Source organism: Pseudophryne corroboree, chromosome 1 (assembly GCF_028390025.1).
Source record: "Pseudophryne corroboree isolate aPseCor3 chromosome 1, aPseCor3.hap2, whole genome shotgun sequence".
NCBI classification, from domain to species: Eukaryota; Metazoa; Chordata; class Amphibia; order Anura; family Myobatrachidae; genus Pseudophryne; species Pseudophryne corroboree.
This window is the reverse complement of record NC_086444.1, coordinates 696,369,300-696,394,487: the sequence shown is the minus strand read 5'-3', so window position 1 is coordinate 696,394,487 and position 25,188 is coordinate 696,369,300. Positions and strand designations below refer to the sequence as shown.

The window sequence follows — 25,188 nt, the reverse complement described above, 5'->3', positions numbered from 1 at the left end:
AGCCGAAATCTGGACCTTAATGGAACCCAAATTTAGGCCCATAGTCACTTCCGACTGTAGGAAGTGCAGAAAACGACCCAGCTGAAATTCCTCTGTTGGGGCCTTCCTGGCCTCACACTACGCAACATATTTTCGCCAAATACGGTGATAATGGTTTGCGGTTACTTCTTTCCTGGCTTTTATCAGCGTAGGAATGACTTCCTCCGGAATGCCCTTTTGCTTTAGGATCCGGAAATCAACCGCCATGCCGTCCAACGCAGCCGCGGTAAGTCTTGGAACAGACAGGGCCCCTGCTGTAGCAGATCCTGTCTGAGCAGTAGAGACCATGGGTCCTCTGATATTATTTCTTGAAGTTCTGGGTACCAGGCTCTTCTTGGCCCATCCGGAACCACGAGTATCGTTCTTACTCCTCGTTTTCTTATTATTCTCAGTACCTTTGGTATGAGAGGCAGAGGAGGGAATACATAAACCGACTGGTACACCCACGGTGTCACTAGAGCGTCCACAGCTATTGCCTGAGGGTCCCTTGACCTGGCGCAATATATAGTTTTTTGTTTAGGCGGGACGCCATCATGTCCACCTGTGGCCTTTCCCAACGGTTTACCAACAGTTGGAAGACTTCTGGATAAAGTCCCCACTCTCACGGGTGTCGGTCGTGTCTGCTGAGGAAGTCTGCTTCCCAGTTGTCCACTCCCGGAATGAACACTGCTGACAGTGCTAAGACGTGATTTTCCGCCCATCGGAGAATCCTTGTGGCTTCTGCCATCGCCATCCTGCTTCTTGTGCCGCCCTGTCGGTTTACATGGGCGACTGCCGTGATGTTGTCTGATTGGATTAGTACCGGCTGGTTTTGAAGCAGAGGCCTTGCCAGACTTAGGGCATTGTAAATGGCCCTCAGTTCCAGAATATTTATGTGTAGGGACGACTCCTGACTTGAACAAAGTCCTTGGAAATTTCTTCCCTGTGTGACTGCCCCCCAGCCTCGAAGGCTGGCATCCGTGGTTACCAGGACCCAGTCCTGTATGCCGAATCTGCGGCCCTCTTGAAGATGAGTACTCTGCAGCCACCACAGTAGAGATACCCTGGTCCTTGGAGACAGGGTTATCAGCCGATGCATCTGAAGATGCGATTCCGACCACTTGTCCAAGAGGTCCCACTGAAAGGTTCTTGCATGGAACCTGCCGAATGGAATTTTGCTTCGTAAGAAGCTACCATTTTTCCCAGGACTCGTGTGCAGTGATGCACCGATACCTGTTTTGGTTTCAGGAGGTCTCTGACTAGAGATGACAGCTCCTTGGCTTTCTCCTGCGGGAGAAACACTTTTTTCTGTTCTGTGTCCAGAACCATCCCCAGGAACAGCAGGCGTGTGGTAGGAACCAGCTGTGACTTTGGAATGTATAGAATCCATCCGTGCTGTTGTAGCACTTCCCGAGATAGTGCTACTCCGACCAACAACTGCTCCATGGACCTCGCCTTTATAAGGAGATCGTCCAAGTACGGGATAATTAAAAACTCCCTTTTTTTTCGAAGGAGTATCATCATTTCTGCCATTACCTTGGTAAAGACCCTCGGTGCCGTGGACAGTCCAAACAGCAGTGTTTGGAATTGGTAATGGCAATCCTGTACCACAAATCTGAGGTACTCCTGGTGAGGATGGTAAATGGGGACATGTAGTTAAGCATCCTTGATGTCCAGGGATACCATGTAATCCCCCTCCTCCAGGCTTGCAATAACCGCCCTGAGCGATTCCATCTTTAACTTGAATTTTTTTATGTACGTGTTCAAGGACTTCAATTTTAAAATGGGTCTCACCGAACCGTCCGGTTTCGGTACCACAAACAGTGTGGAATAGTAACCCCGTCCTTGTTGAAGTAGGGGCACCTTGACTATCACCTGCTGGGAATACAGCTTGTGAATTGCCTCTAGCACAGCCTCCCTGCCTGAGGGAGTTGTCGGCAAGGCAGATTTGAGGAAACGGCGGGGGGGGGGAGACGCCTCGAATTCCAGCCTGTACCTCTGAGATACTACTTGAAGGATCCAGGGATCCACCTGTGAGCGAGCCCACTGATCGCTGAAATTTTTGAGGCGGCCCCCCACCGTACCTGGCTACGCCTGTGGAGCCCCCGCGTCATGCGGTGGACTCAGAGGAAGCGGGGGAAGAATTTTGATTCTGGGAACTGGCTGACTGGTGCAGCTTTTTCCCTCTTCCCTCGTCGCTGTGCAGAAAGGAAGCGCCTTTGACCCACTTGCTTTTCTGAAGCCGAAAGGACTGTACCTGATAATACAGTGCTTTCTTAGGCTGTGAGGAAACCTGAGGTAAAAAAATTTCTTCCCAGCTGTTGCTGTGGATACGAGGTCCCAGAGACCATCACCAAACAATTCCTCACCCTTATAAGGCTCTATGTGCCTTTTAAAGTCAGCATCACCTGTCCAGTGTCAGGTCTCTAATACCCTCCTGACAGAATGGACATTGCATTAATTCTGGATGCCAGCCGGCAAAATATCCCTCTGTGCATTCCTCATATATAAGACGACGACTTATTCGCAAAATAGTATCCCTGTTTGACAGGGTTACAGACCACGCTGCAGCAGCACTATCTGCAGGTCTCAGTCTAGTACCTGAGTGTGTAAATACAGACTTCAGGATAGCCTCCTGCTTTTTATCAGCAGGTACCTTCAAAGTGGCCGTATCCTAAGACGGCAGTGCCACCTTTTTTGACAAACGTGTGAGCGCCTTATCCACCCTAGGGGATATCTTCCAGCGTAACTTATCCTCTGGCGGGAAAAGGTACGCCATCAGTAACTTTTCAGAAATTACCAGTTTCTTATCGGGGGAACCCACGCTTTTTCACACTTCATTCACTCATTTGATGGGGGAACAAAACACTGCCTGCTTTTTCTCCCCAAACATAAAACCCTTTTTTAGTGGTACTTGGGTTAATGTCAGAAATGTGTAACACATTTTTTATTGCCGGGATCATGTAACGGATGTTCCTAGTGGATTGTGTATATGTCTCAACCTCGTCGACACTGGAGTCAGACTCCGTGTCGACATCTGTGTCTGCCATCTGAGGGAGCGGGCGTTTTTGAGCCCCTTATGGCCTTTGAGACGCCTGGGCAGGCGCGGGCTGAGAAGCCGGCTGTCCCACAGCTGTTACGTCATCCAGCCTTTTATGTAAGGAGTTGACACTGTCGGTTAATACCTTCCACCTATCCATCCACTCTGGTGTCGGCCCACAGGGGGCGACATCCCATTTATCGGCATCTGCTCCGCCTCCACATAAGCCTCCTCATCAAACATGTCGACACAGCCGTACCGACACACCGCACACACACAGGGAATGCTCCGACTGAGGACAGGACCCCACACAGCCCTTTGGGGAGACAGAGAGAGAGTATGCCAGCACACACCAGAGCGCTATATAATGTAGGGATAAACACTATCACTGAGTGAATTTTCCCCAATAGCTGCTTGTATAAACAATATTGCGCCTAAATTTAGTGCCCCCCCTCTCTTTTTAACCCTTTGAGCCTGAAAACTACAGGGGAGAGCCTGGGGAGCTGTCTTCCAGCTACACTGTGAAGAGAAAATGGCGCCAGTGTGCCGAGGGAGATAGCTCCGCCCCTTTTTTGCTGACTTTTCTCCCGCTTTTTTATGGATTCTGGCAGGGGTAATTATCACATATATAGCCTCTGGGGCTATATATTGTGATTATTTTGCCAGCCAAGGTGTTTTTATTGCTGCTCAGGGCGCCCCCCCCCCCAGCGCCCTGCACCCTCAGTGACCGGAGTGTGAAGTGTGTATGAGGAGCAATGGCGCACAGCTGCAGTGCTGTGCGCTACCTTGGTGAAGACTGAAGTCTTCTGCCGCCGATTTCCCGGACCATCTTCATGCTTCTGGCTCTGTAAGGGGGACGGCGGCGCGGCTCCGGGAATGAACACCAAGGACGGGTCCTGCGGTCGATCCCTCTGGAGCTAATGGTGTCCAGTAGCCTAAGAAGCCCAAGCTAGCTGCAAGCAGGTAGGTTCGCTTCTTCTCCCCTTAGTCCCTCGTTGCAGTGAGCCTGTTGCCAGCAGGTCTCACTGTAAAATAAAAAACCTAACATATACTTTCTTTCTAGGAGCTCAGGAGAGCCCCTAGTGTGCATCCAGCTCGGCCGGGCACAGAAATCTAACTGAGGTCTGGAGGAGGGGCATAGAGGGAGGAGCCAGTGCACACCAGATAGTACCTAATCTTTCTTTTAGAGTGCCCAGTCTCCTGCGAAGCCAGTCTATTCCCCATGGTCCTTACGGAGTTCCCAGCATCCACTAGGACGTCAGAGAAAATAAGAAAGCTTAGGGCCTAAAAGCCAGCCGCCCTCTGACCATGGTCCAGCTCCAGCAGCACCAAACAAAAAAACGATTTGCCTGAGCCAGGAGGTGAGGATATATGGACAGGCCTGTTGCATGCTGGGAGGCTGAAAAACTTTGACCGATTGGTGCAAATCCGCTGTCGCTTCATCATATCCCAATGTTATCCTGTGGATAACCTGTGAACCCTGCCTGAGAAAGGAGCATTCCCTGAATGACAAACATTTTGCACGTCTGCCATGTACTAATATATGTGCAGAATTGAAGGTTACCACCAACGCACTAAAAAACATCTTCAGACCCAGTTGTCCTCGTCTGCCCACCAATGTCTTACTCTTCCCCATACTGCCACCCTGCATCACTTTGCTCCTATGGGCTAATGCAGCACAACACTGGTAGTGGGAATAGTCTGTTCAAAATAGGGACTAAATTAGACCTTGAATACAGCACACGTGTTATTGTTGTGGTGTTGATTTTAAAGGCTGCACCAACATTAGAGCTAGCAACAAACACGGAAAACTTTCTGCTCGGTTTTTTTTTCCATAGAAAATGCTGAATGAGCACAGCTGATCACTGCCTGCAATACATTTGTAAGACAGCTATAATGTCCAAAGTAAACAGAACACTGTTAATTATATGTCTTTATTCATTGTCTATTTACAAACCGAGAAGCAGGGTAAGATGGGAGTGTACATTCAAGATGCAGAATATAGAGCTTGGTCTTTGTAATAGACCGAAATAATAGTAAATAAGTAAATCAAAATAAAAGGAGGGGGGGGGGGGCGCAATACCAACATATTTACATTCAAGAATGATAAAGAATGTGAGAAATTATAAGCTCTATACTCTTGAAAAAAAAATTGGGAAGAATTTTAGCATGGAAATTTAATTATTGCAGATGTCCTAATGGAATTGATTTGATTTTGGTATGTAAATAAAGCGTGTTAATTCTACAGAAGTGCTCCTCTATGTGCAGTGAGGTCAGGTGTCCAGTTACCAAGACTGACTGGCCAGAGTTCATTCATGTGTTAGCATTCTGCATGCATTATACGTCAGCATCGGCCACATACTTTCTGTTCTCGCACCAGCTTGTGATACAATATTGTCACTATTTTCACCCCGACTCTTAAACGTCAATTTAACACAACACGGAAAATTCTGCTGTGAGTTGGATTAGGCCAATTACTGGCTACCTAGTAATGTCTCCAATGCATTCTGCATATCTGCTGCCAGCACACTGCTGATGCATTATAAAAATAAAAAAAAACACCACACTATGTGGGGGGTGGGGGGGGGGGGGGGGGGGGGGTGGGAGAGGAATCAAGCAAACATGAAACCAATATATACACAATAGTGAGGATAAAAGCCACAAGCTTGGCTGGACCTCCCTCACTCCTTCCTAGCTGGTGTTTTTATCAGATAGGCAAAAACATTTTAAGACTGGGATACACTTTGGATATAGAACTTTCTTTATAGTTAAAGGGTATCTCAGCAATAAATGATGATTGCGAGAATGCATATGAAACACCTGCATGCGCTTACTCTGAGGCCCTCTGTCGCTAACAGTCGCCAACACTTAAACTTTACACAGAGCATACATTGCAGCTCTTCTACAGTACCACTATACAATGTCCTGTGGATTGATCACTCAATGGTCTTTATAGCAACCATCAGCTGGGATTTGGGACCTCACAGCAACTACCAAAGACCAATGCTTTTCTTTAACTGCGCCAAATCAATTAACATTTATAGAAATAGCTGGTCAGTTTCATACTTAAGCAAACATAAGTTAGACACGAGAGGCCAAATAGAGACCCTAGGGTCCAAATGTGAGATAACTGTCCAAATGGAAAGCCTAAGATGGTGTGCTCTGCTGCTTTAGAAATACAAATCTCTAGAATATGTTTATTCCTTTCTATGGAACAAGTAGACCACATCACTGCAGAAGATGGCATGAGAGAGCTGTAGTTTTATAAGGATTTTAACACACAATTTTCAGAGTGCTGATTTACAAGTAGCTGAAATGTTCGTGACAATTTGAGAAAAAGTCCTTCACAGATGCAGGATCGGATACATTAATAAACTCAGTTAAAGAATATTCACCTTGGTGGAGTGCATCCTTCTGCAATGCCAGATGAAGATAGCAATGTGAAATACTAATTTGTGGCAAAGTGCTTAGTGCTATAAAGCACAGAATATGCTGCATTTGTGATCATGAATAGGGGAGATGTGATTGCAACATGTATAAAAATAGGAATAAGGATGAAAATTAGTGGATAAGTTAAACTATAAGTGGAAATGACTGATGGGCATATTCAGATTTAACAGAACAGGCAGAATGAAGGGAAGAGTGTAAACGAAACAACTGCTGATGAAGCAGGCACTATTAAATTAGCAGTAGTGACCATTATGACTGCAAACTACATTTGAAGTCTGTCGTCTCTTTCAGAAAGGGAGAGACGCCTAAGTGCTTAAAATCGTAGATTGTCCCAATTAAAAAAACAAAATGGCTTATTTATCCCAGGGGGCCTTTAACACTATGTCCTGTCACGTGATGTGGCAGCAAGGTGGAGCAACATGGATGGAGTGTGGAATAAAATAACGCCCCCCCCCCCCCTACACACACAGCCTGACCAAAATGAGTCCCAAGTCATCCAGCACCTTGTGACATTGTCTCTTGGACACTGCTGATGGTCCATGCAAACAGCCCAGACAAAGCACTACACCACAATCAACTATAGACAGAAAAATATTCTATATTTATAAATTTCTTTTTGTATTGATATTTTCTATTTATTCTCCAAATAAACAACAATTTTGAAGACAATTGTTTACTCATTCCCCCTGCCTCTCCTAACATGTAAAGGCTAGATACACCACTAGCACTGGAGGCTGCAGGATTACTACTTACATGGAGCATCATTAACTCAGGTGGAACAGAAGACTTAAGCTCAATTTTTTGGCTTTGAACAAGTCTCTGGGTGAGATGAGGAACAGGCAAATGGTAATGTTTAGTAGCCATGCCAAAAAGCGGATGACTTGCTAAGTGTGGGATAGATGGCAGCACTACAGGGGTACAGTACCCAATGAAAATGTTATGCCAGTTCTCCCCATCCCCACTGAAAAGGCGCCCTATGCTAGGCACATGAACCGGCCTCCTGATACCATCCAAATCTTTTCCCTTTGCTGTAATCAAAGGGAAGGACAGCAGGCCTTCTATCGTTTCCGTAAGAGCTTTTATCCAGCCTATGTATAGAAGATTATCTCAGGAATCTGTCCATCCTCAACTGAGGTCCCATTGTTATTGCCTGCTGCGTAACAAAATGTGAAGCAAGTCTTGGCGCCAGTAGTGGGAGATTCATGTATAACTTTCCGCAGTCCCTTTGTACCATAGTGGGAATCCGGACCCTGAAATACAGAAGCAGGAAGTACTTTACTAAAGCTTACAGTGAACTTTGTGTGAATGTAGCATTTTCTGCATGCAAAACACACACACATGCGGTGTGGCATGTTAATTCCTTTGATCAGGCAACTGGGCAATACTGTAGTTCAAAACAATATATATTAATGGCAGTAGCCCTGTAAATTTTATTTGAAGTGTCAAATTTAATTTGTCATATGTAGAATTAGCAAATAATGAATAATGTAGGCCATTCACAGTAGTTACAATAATGAACCCAATTTCATCTGGACCTTACATTATTTTCTTCCAGCTGCTTATATGTGGGAACCATTAAGAGGTAGTCAAAATATCTTGCATGGGACATACTACTACTACTTCTTAGGAGCTGATCTATGTGAGGATGTGGATGTGATAAAATCGACCCAATTTGCAATGTGATTGATTAGATTTATCAATGATCGCATGGATTTATCAATCATTGCATGCAGAGACAGAGCTGTCGAGGAAGCTCTGTCCCTGTGATGCCACTCCTCAGCATTATCAAAATACCCGAGTATGTGCTCTGCACACACTGCTGCCCAACTCTGCCAATGCTACCACCGCCACCCCCTCCACTCTCATACTCACCAGGCAAGGATCAGTGATTGGAGCTCGTGGGGTTCTGCGGTCATCGGGGCTCCCTGCTGCTTGACCTCCACTGCTGTAAAGTGAGCTGCTGCTTTACAGCATCACTTTACTGCACCGGGGTTCACAGAAGCGTCAGGAAGCCCCGATGACCGGCAGCCTGCTCCAGAGCAACAATCCCACGGTAGTACCATTTGATTTTTTTTTTTTTTTTAACAGTGATCAGTTTGTGTGGCCATCGGAGACACAGGATGGAGAGAATTAAAAAGGGTTTGGAACAGTTTTTAAAGAAAACTGCTCCAAAAGTCCTTTAATACTTTCAGGTGTTACTAAAATGTGAAAAAGGTGTGAACACACTTTCACATTTTCGTAAAAAAATGTGATAAAATATACCAGTTAGTGTTTATTTATCTGAACCCGAAAATGATTTCATTGCATGCCACTATCAAATCTATCGTCTGCAACTACACTGCAAATAAACTTGACTTCCATCAACTGTGGTCTTTAATTTAGTATGTATATTACTGTCTAGTGACAACTGAACTGGCCCTTACCTTTAGTGTGGCACAAGCAGTGTAGTTGACATTGGGGAGTATTTCCACTGGTTCTTTAAACATCACTCTAAATGTGCTGGAAGAGCCATCACAGCTGAAACCGGTGTCATTCTGGCCTAAGACAGTGTTGCTGTCCGTGTGAATAATCTAGGAGAAACGAGACAGATGCAGTGGAAAGAACAATTTGATGAACAGAAAAAACTGGTGTTGGAATAGGAATTACATTTATTTTGTACAAATACAGGCAAAGTTGCATCACAGTATTTATATAAAAAATAGATAGTTACACATGCACTAATAATTGCTTTTATCCTTAACTCCTGATTCTGTCCCTCCGCCCTCCCTGCTTCTCCTCTTTATATTCCATCTCTCCTCTTATTTCTTTCTCTAAACATTTCTAAAAGTTCTATCTATATTCTTTTTTATTCTGTTATACACCTTTCAGGTTGTTAACCAGTTTATTCTTCTTCATATAGACAAAATGTTATATTATGTTTCAGTGTTTTGGTATGTTACACCCTTACTGATCCTTTTTGATATTTACTAGACCTCGGCCCCAGTTTAAATATGCCATTACTGTTTTGATCAAGGTCTCTTTCTTTTCTTTGATATCTATGATGTCTGATCCATTTGGTGTAACCTTTTTCTGCCTTACCTAATAAAAAATTCTTTCAAAAAAAAAAATAAAAAAAAAATAGCTTTTATCCTTTTTTGGTTCCATTAGAAGTACTTTATTTATTACGGTTCTACTGCCCCATTTAGCATGCTTGAATAACAGTACTAATGAGGAATGCAGTAGTCAACATAGGTGTCATATTCTAGCATAAAGGTTGACAAGGAGAGTACTTTGCTGGTCTTTCTAAAGTAACAGAACAATCTTTTTTTTTTTATACTGAAGTAATTACATGGGCCGGATGTAATGAAGTCCGAGTTGGCTGGAGGGTGCATGTTCTCGGCTAAAATCTAGTTGTTGTTTTTTTTTTGGGGGGGGGGGGGGGGGTTAATCATGTACAAGGCAAAACCATACCTTGTAAATGATTGCCTCTTTAAAACAGCATCAGAGTTTGGCCGGCAACCTAACTCTGACTTCATTACATCCGGCCCCGTAGGTTTTGTAAAAACCATTTAGCAAACTGGCCAAACTAAATAAACCTACCCATCAAGTTATTTCATATGATGTCAACATTAAAAAAAAGAAAAAAATAAGATTTTAAACCTACCGGCAAATCTTTTTCTCCTAGTCCGTAGAGGATGCTGGGGACTTGGTAAGGACCATGGGGTATAGACTGGCTCCGCAGGAGACATGGGCACTATAAAGAATTTTTAGTATGGGTGTGCACTGGCTCCTCCCTCTATGCCCCTCCTCCAGACCTCAGTTAGAGAAACTGTGCCCAGAGGAGATGGACAATATGAGGAAAGGATTTTGTAATCTAAGGGCAAGATTAATACCAGCCCACACCATCCACACTGTATAACATGGAACATATGCAACCAGTAAACAGTATGAACAAAAACAGCATCAGTCAACGACCGATCTCAACTGTAACATAAGCCTTATGTAAGCAACAACTATATACAAGTCTTGCAGATTTAGTCCGCACTGGGACGGGCGCCCAGCATCCTCTACGGACTAGGAGAAAAAGATTTACCGGTAGGTTTAAAATCTTATTTTCTCTTACGTCCTAGAGGATGCTGGGGACTCCGTAAGGACCATGGGGTTTATACCAAAGCTCCAAACCGGGCGGGAGAGTGTGGATGACTCTGCAGCATCGATTGAGCAAATGCAAGGTCCTCATCAGCCAGGGTATCAAATTTGTAGAATTTTGAAAAAAAGTGTTTGAACCCGACCAAGTAGCTGCTCGGCACAACTGTAATGCAGAGACGCCTCGGGCAATCGCCCAAGAAGAGCCCACCTTCCTAGTGGAATGGGCCTTTACCGATTTTGGTAATGGCAATCCAGCCGTAGAATGAGCCTGCTGAATCGTGTGACAGATCCAGCGAGCAATAGTCTGCTTAGAAGCAGGCGCGCCAACCTTGTTGGCTGCATACAGGACAAACAGAGCCTCTGTCTTCCTAACCCTAGCCGTCCTGGCTACATAGATTTTTAAGGCCCTGACTACATCCAGGGACTTTGAGTCCTCCAAGTCACTCGTAGCCACAGGTACCACAATAGGTTGGTTCATATGAAATGAAGAAACCACCTTAGGCACAAATTGAGGACGAGTCCTCAATTTCGCTCTATCCACATGAAAAATCAAGTAGGGGCTCTTGTAAGACAAGGCCGCCAACTCTGACACCCGCCTTGCAGATGCCAAGGCTAATAACATGACCACCTTCCAGGTGAGAAATCTTAATTCAACCGTTTGAAGGGGTTCAAACCAGTGTGATGTAAGGAACTGTAACACCACGTTATGGTCCCAATGGTGCCACAAAAGGAGGCTGGATGTGCAGCACTCCCTTTACAAAAGTCTGGACTTCTGGGAGAGAAGCCAATTCCTTCTGAAAGAATATAGATAGGCTCCATTAAGGTACAGATTTCGGCCCTAACTTTAGGCCCATATCCACTCCTGTCTGTAGGAAGTGGAGAAAACGGCCCAGATGGAAATCTTCCGTAGGAGCATTCTTGGTTTCACACCAAGATACATACTACCTCCAGATACGGTGATAATGCTTCGCCGTTACCTCCTTCCTAGCCTTTATCAGAGTAGGGATAACTTCCTCCGGAATACCTTTCTCAGCTAGGATTCGGTGTTCAACCGCCATGCCGTCAAATGCAACCGCGGTAAGTCTTGGAACATGCAAGGCCCCTGCTGCAACAGGTCTTCCCTGAGAGGAAGAGGCCACGGATCTTCTGTGAGCATCTCCTGAAGATTCGAATACCAGGCCCTTCGAGGCCAATCTGGAACAATGAGTATTGTCTGTACTCTTTTTCGTCTTATGATTCTCAGTACTTTTGAGATGAGAGGCAGAGGAGGGAACACATAGACTGACTGAAACACCCATGGTGTCACTATAGGGCGTCTACCGCTACTGCCTGAGGGTCCCTTGACCTGGCACAATACCTCCGAAGCTTTTTGTTGAGGCGTGACGCCATCATGTCTATTTGAGGAAGTCCCCAAAGACTTGTTATCTCTGCAAAGACCACTTGATGATGAAGTCCCCACTCTCCTGGATGTAGATCGTGTCTGCTGAGGAAGTCTGCTTCCCAGTTGTCCACTCCCGGTATGAAGACTGCTGACAGAACGCTTACGTGATTTTCCGCCCAGCGCAGAATTCTGGTGGCTTCCGCCATTGCCACTCTGCTCCTTGTTCCGCCTTGGCGGTTTACATGAGCCACAGCTGTGACGTTGTCTGATTGAATCAGAACTGGTAGGTCGCGAAGAAGATACTCCGCTTGTCGTAGGCCGTTGTATATGGCCCTCAATTCCAGCACGTTGATGTGTCGACAAGCCTCCTGGCTTGACCATAGACCCTGGAAATTTCTTCCTTTTGTGACTGCTCCCCATCCTCGGAGGCTCGCGTCCGTGGTCACCAGAACCCAGTCTTGAATGCCGAACCTGCGACCCTCTAGAAGGTGAGCACTCTGCAGCCACCACAGGAGACACCCCCTGGCCCTGGTGGACAGGCTTATCTTTTGATGTAGTTGCAGATGGGACCCTGACCACTTGTCCAGAAGGTCCCACTGAAACGTCCTCGCATGGAACCTGCCGAAGGGGATGGCCTCGTAGGCTGCCATCTTCCCAGAACTCGAGTGCATTGATGAACAGACACTCTTTTTGGTTTTAGCAGGTCCCTGACCATGTTCTGGAGATCCTGGGCTTTTTCGATTGGTAGAAAAACCCTCTTCTGTTCCGTGTCCAGAATCATGCCTAGGAATGATAGTCGAGTCGTTGGAATCAACTGTGACTTTGGCAGATTGAGAATCCAACAGTGTTGTTGTAACACTCTCAGGGAGAGCGACACGCTTTTCAGCAATTGATCTCTCGATCTCGCCTTTATCAGGAGATCGTCCAAGTACAGGATAATTGTGACTCCGTGCCTGCGCAGGAGCACCATCATTTTTGCCATCACTTTGGTGAAAATCCTCAGGCCCGTTGAAAGCCCAAACGGCAACGTCTGAAACTGGTAATCACAGTCCTGTACCGCGAACCTCAGGTACTCCTGATGAGGAGGAAATATGGGGACATGAAGGTAGGCATCCTTCACGTTCAGCCACACCATAAAATCCCCTCCTTCCAGACTGGATATCACAGCCCAGAGTGATTCCATCTTGAATTTGAACTTTTTCAAGTACAGGTTTAGGGATTTTAGATTTAAAATGGGTCTGACCGAACCATCCGGCTTCGGGACCACGAACAGGGTTGAATAGTACCCTTTTCCCTGTTGGACCAGGGGAACCTTGACAATCACTTGCTGTTGACACAGCTTTTGAATTGCATCTACTACTACTTCCCTCTCCGGGGAAGAGGCTGGCAATGCAGACTTGAAAAATCGGCGAGGGGGCACCTCTTCGAACTCCAGTTTAACCTTGGGATACAATTTCCAACGCCCAAGGATCCACGTCTGACAGAACCCAGACCTGGCTGAAGAATCGAAGACGTGCCCCCACCGGCGCGGACTCCCTCACTGGAGCCCCAGCGTCATGCGGTGGATTTAGCAGAATCCAGGGAGGACTTCTGCTCCTGGGAACAAGCCGAAGCAGGTGTTCACTTACCTCTACCCTTACCTCTGGCGAGGAAAGAGGAGCCCCGACCTCTTCTGGACTTATGCGACTGAAAGGACTGCATCTGATATTGTGGAGTTTTCTTTTGCTGTGGGGGAACAAAAGGCAAAAATGTAGATTTACCCGCGGTAGCAGTGGAAACCAGGTCCGCGAGACTATCCCCAAACAAAACTTCACCCTTGTAAGGTAAAACCTCCATATGCTTCTTTGAGTCGGCATCACCCGACCATTGGCGGGTCCACAGAGCTCGTCTCACCGAAACTGCCATGGCGTTGGCTCTGGAACCAAGCAGCCCCACGTCTCTTTGAGCGTTTCTCATATATAAGACTGCGTCTTTAATGTGACCTAAAGTCAGTAAAATGGTATCCTTGTCCAGGGTATCAATGTCAGCTAATAAGGTATCTGTCCACACTGCCACTGCGCTACAAACCCATGCCGATGCTATTGCCGGCCTGAGCAAAGCACCCGTATGTGTATAAATAGATTTTAAGGTAGTTTTTGGTCTACGATCTGCAGGATCCTTGAGTGCTGCGGTGTCTGGAGACGGTAACGCCACCTTCTTGGACAGATGCGTTAAAACCTTGTCCACCCTGGGCGAGGATTCCCACCGTACCCAGTCCTTTGCAGGGAAAGGATATGCCATAAGGATCCTCTTGGGAACGTGCAGTTTTTTGTCTGGAGTTTCCCAAGCTTTTTCAAATAATTTGTTTAGTTCATGAGATGGAGGAAAAGTTACATACGGGTTCTTTTCTTTATACATGCGCACCCTCGTGTCAGGGACATCTGTGGGTTCATCTGTGATATGCAAAACATATTTTATTGCCATAATCATATAATGAATACTTTTGGCCACCTTTGGGTGTAACCTTGCCTTATCATAGTCGACACTGGAGTCAGAATCCGTGTCGGTATCAGTGTCTGCTATTTGGGATAGGGGACGCTTTTGAGACCCTGACGGGCCCTGTGATCCAGTTAAATCCGTGGATTGACTCCCTGCTGTTTCCCTGGGCTCAGCTTTGTCCATTCTCTTATGTAATAAGCTCACATTTGCATTTAAAATATTCCACATATCATACCAATCATGAGTCGGCGTTGCCGACGGAGACACCACAATCATCTGCTCCACCTCCTCCTTGGATGAGCCTTCCGCATCAGACATGCCGACACACGCGTACCGACACCCCCCCACACACACACACACAGGGATATATCTATAAGGGGACAGTTCCCCAACAAGGCCCTTTGGAGAGACAGAGAGAGAGTATGCCAGCACACACCCAGCGCCAACTGACACTGGAACCAATTCCCAGATAAAACGTTTTTATATATATATTAACTGTGATATACACTCACTGCGCCTACATGTGCCCCCCCTCTTTTTCAGCCCTGTATCACCGCTCAGCAGGGGAGAGTACGGGGAGCCAGCTTCTCTGCAGATCACTGTGGAGAAAATGGCGCTGGTTAGTGCTGTGAGATGAAGCTCCGCCCCCTCAGCGGCGGGCTTCGGTCCCGCTCAAATGTACAAATAATGGCGGGGAATGTATATATCTACTGCCTCCGCAGCCCATATATTAAAATGCCAGTCCAGAGGTTTATATTGCTGCCCAGGACGCCCCCCCCCCCCCGCCTGCGCCCATCAGTGTCTGTCAGTGTGTGTAATGTGTGGGAGCAATGGCGTGCAGCGTTACCGCTGCGTGCTTACCTCAGGGAAAATCTGAAGTCTTCTGCCGCCTTTGAAGCCTTCTTTCTTCTTATACTCACCCGGCTTCTATCTTCCGGCTCTGCGAGTAGGACGGAGGCGCGGCTCTGGGACGAATGGCGGGGGGAGACCTGCGTTCCGATCCCTCTGGAGCTAATGGTGTCCAGTAGCCTAAGAAGCAGAGCCTATCACTTAAGTAGGTCCGCTTCTCTCTCCTCAGTCCCACGATGCAGGGAGCCTGTTGCCAGCAGTGCTCCCTGAAAATAAAAAACCTAACAAAATTTTTTATCAGAGAAACTCAGTAGAGCTCCCCTGTAGTGCACCCATTCTCTTCTGGGCACAGAATCTAACTGAGGTCTGGAGGAGGGGCATAGAGGGAGGTGCCAGTGCACACCCATACTAAAAGTTCTTTATAGTGCCCATGTCTCCTGCGGAGCCCGTCTATACCCCATGGTCCTTACGGAGTCCCCAGCATCCTCTAGGACGTAAGAGAAAAATGCAACATTAAGAGAGCAATGCAATAAGGTGTAAGTTGCCCCAGAACACATTCAATTATCAGGCCTACAGTGGGCATCATGTCTGGTGATATGGGGCTGAACTTTGCACAACGGATTTATGGCTTAAAAGTGGTTTAGATTTTAAAAGTGATGCTTTATGGCTAATTTTCAGCTCAGTGTTTGAGATGCTAGATGTCCCACTATATAAAAGTTTTGTAAAAATCCAATTTCATTAGGTTAGATTTTTTCATTAGTTAAATTAAAATATTAAAATACTTATACCCCTTAAAAAAAAAAAACAACAACACTATCTGTGCATGACAAATTCAGTTTTGTTCAGACACTGCTACTGTACATCCTGAATGTATTTAACAGTCTATTTCTGATAGTCCAAATAAAAAAAATAGGATTTTAATTACCTACCGGTAAATCCTTTTCTCGTAGTCCATAAGGGATATTGGGGAGACTTACTACGATGGGTATAGACGGGGTCCAAAGGAGCCGTTGCACTTTAAATTTCTTCACTGGGTGTGCTGGCTCCTCCCCTCTATGCCCCCTCCCACAGGCAGTTATAGGTAAAACAGTGCCCAAAGGAGAAATGACACATGAGAGAAGGAACATAACAAGGAGTGGTGAGATTTATACACCATCACACCACTAACATATAACAACCAGCAACGGTTGGTAACAATAACAGCAACAGCTGAATAGGTAACCACATAAAAAGAGAACCTGCAGAAAAGTCAACGCACTGAGGCGGGCGCCCAATATCCCTTATGGACTACGAGAAAAGGATTTACCGGTAAGTAAATAAAATCCTAATTTCTCCATCATCCATAAGGGATATTGGGGAGCCTTAGTACGATGGGGACATCCCAAAGCTTCCAGAACGGGTGGGAATGTGCAGAGACTGCTGCAGCACCGCCTGCACAAATTGGGAATCCTCTTTGGCCATGGTATCAAACTTGTAGAACTTCACAAAAGTGTTCTTCCTTGACCAGGTAGTAGCTCGGTATAGTTGCAAGGCTGAGACTCCATGGGCAGGAAGAGCCCACTGATCTTGTAGAGTGGGCCTTCAGAGACTTAGGTACAGGTAAGGCTGCAGACACACAGGTCTGTTGGATAGTAAACCTAGCCAATGAGCAATGGACTGCTTTGAAGCAGGACAACCCTTTTTCTGCACATCATAGAGCACGAACAAGGATCTGTCTTTCTGATCCAATCCGTTTGCCTGACATAGACCTTCAAGGCTCGCACAGCATCTAATGTCTCCGGAGGAGCAGAAGTGCCAGAACTTGACAGAGGCACAATAGGTTGATTCAAGTGGAACGCAGAGACTACCTTCGGCAGGAACTGCTGCCTGGCCCGGAGCTCCGCTCTGTCCTCTTAAAAGACCAAGTATGGACTTTTACACGATAAGGCCCCCAATTCTGAGACACGCCTAGCAGAAGCCAGGGCCAGTAACATCACAGTCTTCCACGTGAGGTACTTGTCCTCTACCGTCGTCAGAGGTTCAAACCAGGAGGACTGTAGAAAATCCAACACCACTTTTAAATCCCAGGGTGCTGTAGGCGGCACAAAAGGAGGTTGTATGTGAAGTACCCCTTGAAAGAAGGTCTGAACGTCTGGCAACACTGCCAATTTCTTCTGAAAGAAAATTGAGAGCGCTGAAATCTGGACCTTAATGGAACCCAGCCCAGCCTGCAGAAAACGTAAGAAATGTCCCAAGTGCAACTCTGCAGGCGGATAAGTGCGTTCTTCACAACAAGAGACATATCTTCTCCATATATGATAGTGTTGACGTCACAGGTTTCCTGGCCTGAACCATGGTAGCAATAAACTTTTTGGAAAGGCCCTTGTGAGCTAGGATGTTCTGCTCAACCTCCATGCCGTCAAACGAAGTTGCCATAAGTCCGGGTAGACGAACAGCCCCTGTTGAAGATCGCTTCTTAGTGGTAGAGGCAAGGGTCTTCGACGGACATGTCCAGAAGATCCGTGTACCCCACCCTCCAAGGCCAATCAGAATTGCCTGGACTTCTTGATTTCCGATTCGCTTGAGCCCCCTTGGGAGCAACGGAATCGGAGAAACAGGCAGACCAGCCGGTAAGGCCAAGGCGACGTCAGTGCATCCATTTCCCTCGCCTGTGGGTCCCTGGTTTTTGAGCAATACCAGTGAAGCTTCTTGTTGAGTTGAGAAGCCATCATATCTATCTGTGGACAGCCCCACCGGTGGATGATCTGCTGGAACACCTGATGGTGGAGTCCCCACTCCCCCGGGTGGAGATCGTGACGACTCAGTACGTCCCCTTCCCAGTTGTCCACACCTGTAATAAAGATTGCAGACATTGCTCTTGCATTTCTTTCTGCCCAGAGGAGTATCTGACACCTCTCGCATGCAGGCTCTGCTTTTTGTCCCTCCTGGCCGATTGATGTACGCCACCGCTGTGGCGTTGTCTGACTGAACTTGGAACGCGTGATCCGTGAGCAGAGGAGAGGCCTGAAGCAGAGCATTGTAGATCGCCCTAAGTTCCAGAATGTTGATCGGAAGGACGGCTTCGTGACAGCTCCCCATCCTCGCATCCGTCGTGAGGAGGGTCCAATCCCGAAACTCCGGCCTTCCAGGAGATTGGAGGACTGCAGCCACCACAGGAGGGAAATCCTGGCCTGAGGTGACAGACAAATTATCCGGTGCATCTGTAGACGTGATCTGTACCACTTGCTCAGGAGATCCAATTGAAATGTTCTGGCATGGAACCTCTCATATTGGATCGCCTCTCATGAGGTGACCATCTTCCCCAACAATCTGATGCAAAGATGGATGAACACTCGAGCAGGTCGGAGCACCATGCGGACCATCTCCTGAAGTGTTCTCGCTTTATCCTGCGGGAGGAACACCTTCTAGGCCACCGTATCCAGTAACATCCCCAGGTACAGGAGCCGCTGACTTGGCTCCTGGTGGGACTTCTGTAGATTGAGAATCCACCCATGGCGTGACAGAAGTTGGATAGTGTGGTCGATATGGAGCAACAAAAGCTCTGTGGATCTTGCTTTTATCAGAAGATCGTCCAGGTAAGGGACAACATTGACCCCCTGGACCCGGAGTTGGAATATCATCTCCGCCATCACCTTTGTGAATACCCTTAGAGCCATGGACACGCCAAAGGATAATTGCCTGGAACTGGTAGCGATTGTCCATAAGGGCAAACCTCAGATAAGCCTAATGAGGTGGGCAAATTGGAATATGGAGGTAGGCATCCTTGATATCCAAGGAAACCAGGAATTCCTGTTCTTCCAGGTCCGCAATCATTGCCCTCAGGGATTCCATTTTGAACTTGAAAACCTTTAGGACAAAATGGGCCTTACCGAGCCTTCCGGCTTTGGTACCACAAACAGGTTGTAGTAATAACCTCTGCCTCGTTGTGGTATTGGTACTGGAACAATGACGTGGGACTGTACCAACTTTCGGATGGCCTGTTGCAACGTAGCTTGCATATCCTCCAAAGCTGGTAAGCTTGATTTGAAAAATCGTTGGGGAGGAGCACCGTCGAACTCCAGCTTGTAGCCCTGAGAAATTAGGTCCCTTACCCAGGTATCCTGGCAGGAGCTTTCCCAGGTGCGGCTGAAGTGATGCAGTTGAGCTCCCACCTCGAGATTTCCTCGGGGTGGGTGGGCACCGTCATGCTGAGGACTTGTGGAAGCAGAACTGATGCTCTGTTCCTGAGAAACGGTGTTCGCAGGTCTTTTGGACTTACCTCTGGTGCCTCTATTCACATTGGAAGCACCTCTGGCCCTAGATCGAAATCAGTTAGACTGAAAGGACTAAACAGACGGCCCCGGGTAGGAACGCCTAGCCGGCGGGTCCCCAGACGGGAGAAACGTGGATTTCACAGCAGTGACTTTGGAAATCCACGTATCCAACTCAACACCAAAGAGCCATTCCCCAGAAACGGGGAGGGATTCCACACTACGTTTGAATTCTGCATCCGCTATCCACTGACGCAACCACAAAGCCCTGCGTGCCGACACTGCCATGGCAGAAGTCCTAGCATTAATATTGCCCATCTTCTTGAGTGAGTCACACAGGACGCGGCCAGAGGCATATCCCCGGAGAGGCCCTCCTGAATTTGAGAAGCCCAAGTGAGAACGGCATGGATCATCCAGCAACCCGCTATGACCGTCCTCTGCGATACATCAGTTGCCGTGTAGATAGACTTTAGTGCAGTCTCTATTTTTCTGCCCCCAGGGTCCTTTATGGTAAAGGAGCCCGGGGCAGACAGCACCGCCTTTTTAGACAGTCGAGAGACTGATACCTCAACCCCGGGGGTTCTCCCCAGAATTTCCTACCTTCAGGATCAAATGGGAAAGTGTTCAAAAATCTTTTTGACACTTGATATTTTTTGTTTAGATTTTTCCAGGCTACTTTAAATAGGTCATCTAACTCTGCAGAATCAGTGAAAGTGACATTAGACTTGTTTTGTGTAAAGAAAAACGACTGCTGTGATGCAGCGTCCTCTAGAGGGAGCATTAACACGTCCCATATAGCCAGAATGAGGGGTTCAATACCCTGAGCAGAAATGGAATCCCCACTAGCGGGATCCAAGTCATCCCCATCCTCCTGTATTTCCTCATCTGAATCAGAGAGTAGAGCAGGTAAACCGCGCTTTTGTGGTCCTGAGCTAGAGAGGGGGGCTGTGTAATATCTGCCCTAGCAGCTAAATGTGCAACAGCCTGTTGTAGTAGCTGAGTTTTCTGAACATTAGCAGAACATTAGCAGAGTTGTGATGACATATCAGACATCATAGTCTTAAGAGCCCCTAACCAGGAGGGCTCTGGACTCTCTACCCCAGCCCCCTCACTGAGTTGTGAAGATTGGCTGCATTGTTCACATGAAGCAGAATCAGATAAGGGAGAGAATCTGGAATGGCAGACACTGCATAGCTTGTGTTTACCCATGTTTACAGTAATCACAATTACATACACACAGACAGTAATACTGATCAAGCCTGCCCTTACTGTATGTGAGAGGAGACACACAGAGACACACACCAGCACACCCCAGCTATACAGCCCCAGTGAAGCTGTCAGCTAACTATAACACAGTGAAACACTAATGATTTCTGTCCTGTACAGGACACAGATTGTGTACAATAGCGGCTCTCCCCCTTTGCTACACCCTGTATCAGTTTTCCAGCGTGTATTGTTAGTCAGGAAGAGCTGTGTGTGCTTGCTGCTGCGGCATTAAGCAGAGGAAGGCGCCAAAATGCCTCTGGTCCCGCTTTGAGGTAGCACAGTACCCCCCTCCACCCCAAATGGCACCGGAGCTACAGTGATTTTTATACTGGCAAAGTTTCCTATTCTGCTTAAAAACCATCACACAAGTGCTAGTATAAGCTATTCCAAGCCAGTTTACATGGGGGGCTCTAGCGGGTCCCCCCCAGGAGGGTCCCTTATGCCGCACTGTGAACCGGGGGACCCCCCCTAGCGGGTCCCCCGATTTTTACTCACCACAGGCGTCACCTTCAGGCATATGTTAGGGCTGTGCGGCGTGCTGCGATTGCAACTGCTAAGGCGCAGTGCCCCGCTGAACAAACAACCTCTCAGGACGGTGGTCCTGCAGCGGGGAAGCGGCTCTGATACCTCGCAAGGCCGGTGACCGCCTCCCCTTCCTAACTCCCACAGTGCAGGTATGCTGTTTCAGGTATGCAGTTGACCGAAAAATAAGAATTTACTTACCGATAATTCTATTTCTCGGAGTCCGTAGTGGATGCTGGGGTTCCTGAAAGGACCATGGGGAATAGCGGCTCCGCAGGAGACAGGGCACAAAAGTAAAGCTTTCCGATCAGGTGGTGTGCACTGGCTCCTCCCCCTATGACCCTCCTCCAGACTCCAGTTAGATACTGTGCCCGGACGAGCGTACACAATAAGGGAGGAATTTTGAATCCCGGGTAAGACTCATACCAGCCACACCAATCACACTGTACAACCTGTGATCTGAACCCAGTTAACAGTATGATAACAGGGGAGCCTCTGAAAAGATGGCTCACAATAACACTAACCCGATTTAGTTAGCAATAACTATGTACAAGTATTGCAGATAATCCGCACTTGGGATGGGCGCCCAGCATCCACTACGGACTCCGAGAAATAGAATTATCGGTAAGTAAATTCTTATTTTCTCTATCGTCCTAGTGGATGCTGGGGTTCCTGAAAGGACCATGGGGATTATACCAAAGCTCCCAAACGGGCGGGAGAGTGCGGATGACTCTGCAGCACCGAATGAGAGAACTCCAGGTCCTCTTTTGCCAGGGTATCAAATTTGTAGAATTTTACAAACGTGTTCTCCCCTGACCACGTAGCTGCTCGGCAGAGTTGTAATGCCGAGACCCCTCGGGCAGCCGCCCAAGATGAGCCCACCTTCCTTGTGGAATGGGCATTTACATATTTTTTGCTGTGGCAAGCCTGCCACAGAATGTGCAAGCTGAATTGTACTACAAATCCAACGAGCAATAGTCTGCTTAGAAGCAGGAGCACCCAGCTTGTTGGGTGCACACAGGATAAACAGCAAGTCAGATTTCCTGACTCCAGCCGACCTGGAAACTATATTTTCAGGGCCCTGACAACATCCAGCAACTTGGAGTCCTCCAAGTCCCTAGTAGCCGCAGGTACCACAATAAGCTGGTTCAGGTGAAACGCTGACACCACCTTAGGGAGAAACTGGGGACGAGTCCACAGCTTTGCTCTGTCCGAATGGACAATCAGATATGGCTTTATGAGATAAAGCCGCCAATTCTGACACTCGCCTGGCCGAGGCCAGGACCAACAGCATGGTCACTTTCCATGTGAGATATATCAAATCCACAGATTTGAGTTGTTTAAACCAATGTGATTTTAGGAATCCCAAACTACGTTGAGATCGCCCAGTGCCACTGGAGACATCAAAAGGGGGTTGTATATGCAGTACTCCCTTAACAACTTCTGGACTTCAGGAACTGAAGCCAATTTCTTTCTGGAAGAAAATCGACCGGTCGAAATTTGAACCTTAATGGACCCCAATTTGAGACCCATATACACTCCTGTTTGCAGGAAATGTAGGAATTAACCTAGTTGAAATTCTTCCGTGGAGCCTTCCTGGCCTCACACCATGGAACATATTTTCACCTAAGCGGTGATAATGTTGTGCGGTCACCTCCTTCCTGGCTCTGACCAGGGTAGGGATGACCTCTTCCGGAATGCCTTTTTCCCTTAGGATCCGGCGTTCACCCGCCCTGGCGTCAACGCAGCTGCGGTAAGTCATGGAACAGACATGATTCTTGCTGAATCAAGATCCTTTCTAGTATCTCTTGAAGTTCCGGGTACCAAGTTCTTCTTGGCCAAACCGGAGCCACGAGTATAGTTCTTACTCCTCTCCTTCCTATCATTCTCCATACACTAGTTATGAAAGGCAGAGGAGGGAACACATACACCGACTGGTACACCCACGGTGTTACCAGAGCGTCCCAGCTATTGCCTGAGGGTCTCTAGACCTGGCGCTTCATGTGAGACGCCATCATAACCACCTTTGGTCTTTCCCAACGGTTTACAAACATGTGGAAACTTCCAGATGAAGTTCCCACTTTTCCGGGTGGAATTCATTCATGCTGAGGAAATCTTCCTAGTTGTCCACTCCCGGAATGAACACTGCTGACAGTGTTATCACATGATCTTTCGCCCAGCGAAGAATCCTTGCTGTCATTGCCCTCCTGCTTCTTGTGCCGCCCCGTCTGTTTACGTGGGCGACTGCCATGATGATGTCCTACTGGATCAGCACCGGTTGACTTTGAAGCAGAGTTCTTCCTAGGCTCAGAGCATCGTAAATTGCCCTTAGCTCCAGTATATTCATGTGGAGAGAAATCTCCAGACTTGACCACACTTCCTTGGAAATTTCTTCCCTGTGTGACTGTTCCCCAGCCTCTCAGGCTGGCATCCGTGGTCACCAGAACACAGTCCTGAATGCTGAATGTGCTGCCCTCTAGAAGATGAGCACTCTGCAGCCCCCACAGAAGAGACACCCTTGTCCTTGGAGACAGGGTTATCCGCTGATGCATCTGAAGATGCGATCCGGACCATTCGTCCAGCAAATCCCCCTGAAAAGTTTTTGCGTGAGATCTGCCGAATGGAATCGCTTCGTAAGAAGCCACCATTTTTCCCAGGACTCCTGTGCATTGATGCACTGATACTTGGCCTGGTTTTAGGAGGTTTCTGACTAGGTCGGATAACTCCCTGGCTTTCCCCTCCAGGAGAAATACCTCTTTCTGGACTATGCCCAGAATCATTCCTAGGAACAGCAGACGTATCATCGGAAAACAGCTGCGATTTTTGGAATATTTAGAATCCACTCGTGCTGTCGTAGAACTACTTTAGATAGTTCTTTTCCGACCTCCAACTGTTCTCTGGAAACTTGCCCCTTTCAGGATATCGTCCAAGTAAGGGATAATTAAGATGCCTTTCTTCTTTTAAGAATCATCTTTTCGGCCATTACCTTGGTAAAGGCCCGGGGTGCCGTGGATAATTCAACAGCAGCGTCTGAAACTGATATTGACAGTTCTGTATCACGAACCAGAGGTACCCTTGTTGAGAAGGGCAAATTTGGACATGGAGGTAATCCTTGATGTCCAGGGACACCATATAGTCCCCTTTTTTCCGGTTCTCTATCACTGCTTTGAGTGACTCCATCTTGATTTGAACCTTTTTATATAAGTGTTCAAAGATTTCAGATTTAGACTATGTCTCACCAAGCCGTCTGGCTTCAGTACCACAATATAGTGTGGAAGACTAATACCCTTTTCCTTGTTGTAGGAGGGGTACTTTGATTATCACCTGCTGGAAATACAGCTTGTGAATTTTTTCCAATACTGCCTCCCTGTCGGAGGGAGCCGTTGGTAAAGCAGGCTTCAGGAACCTGCGAGGAAAAAATGTCTCGACTCTCCAATCTGTACCCCTGGGATAATACTTGTACGATCTAGGGGTCAACTTGCGAGTGATCCCACTGCGCGCTGAGACTCTTGAGACTACCCCCCCACTGGTGGAGGGCTTCTTTTCCTGGGAAGGGGCTGTCTGCTGCAGTCTACTTCCCTTTCCTCTATGTCTGGGCAGATATGACTGGCCTTTTGCCCGCTTGCCCACATGGGAACGGAAGGATTGAGGCTGAAAAGACAGTGTCTTTTTCTGCTGAGATGTAACTTGGGGTAAAAAGGTTGGATTTCCCAGCTGTAGCCGTGGCCCCCAGGTCCGATGGACCGACCCCAAATAACTCCTTCCCTTTATACGGCAATACTTCCACGTGCCGTATGGGATCTGTA

General features: G+C 47.3%; 1 protein-coding gene across 5 annotated transcripts in view; it reads right to left on the bottom strand.

Moving 5' to 3' along the window:
* Nucleotides 1-4,978: 4,978 nt before the first annotated feature.
* The window catches only part of BTBD2 (BTB domain containing 2), a 127,994-nt gene continuing 107,784 nt past the window's right edge, over nt 4,979-25,188 (bottom strand). For all 5 annotated transcript variants that reach the window (XM_063914802.1, XM_063914803.1, XM_063914806.1 and 2 more), the window contains 2 exons: nt 8,932-9,078; nt 4,979-7,758 (listed from right to left, as the gene is read on the bottom strand). In XM_063914802.1, coding sequence (XP_063770872.1) covers nt 7,597-7,758; nt 8,932-9,078 — 309 coding nt within the window. In that variant the 3' untranslated portion in view covers nt 4,979-7,596. The remainder of the gene's footprint in view (nt 7,759-8,931; nt 9,079-25,188) is intronic.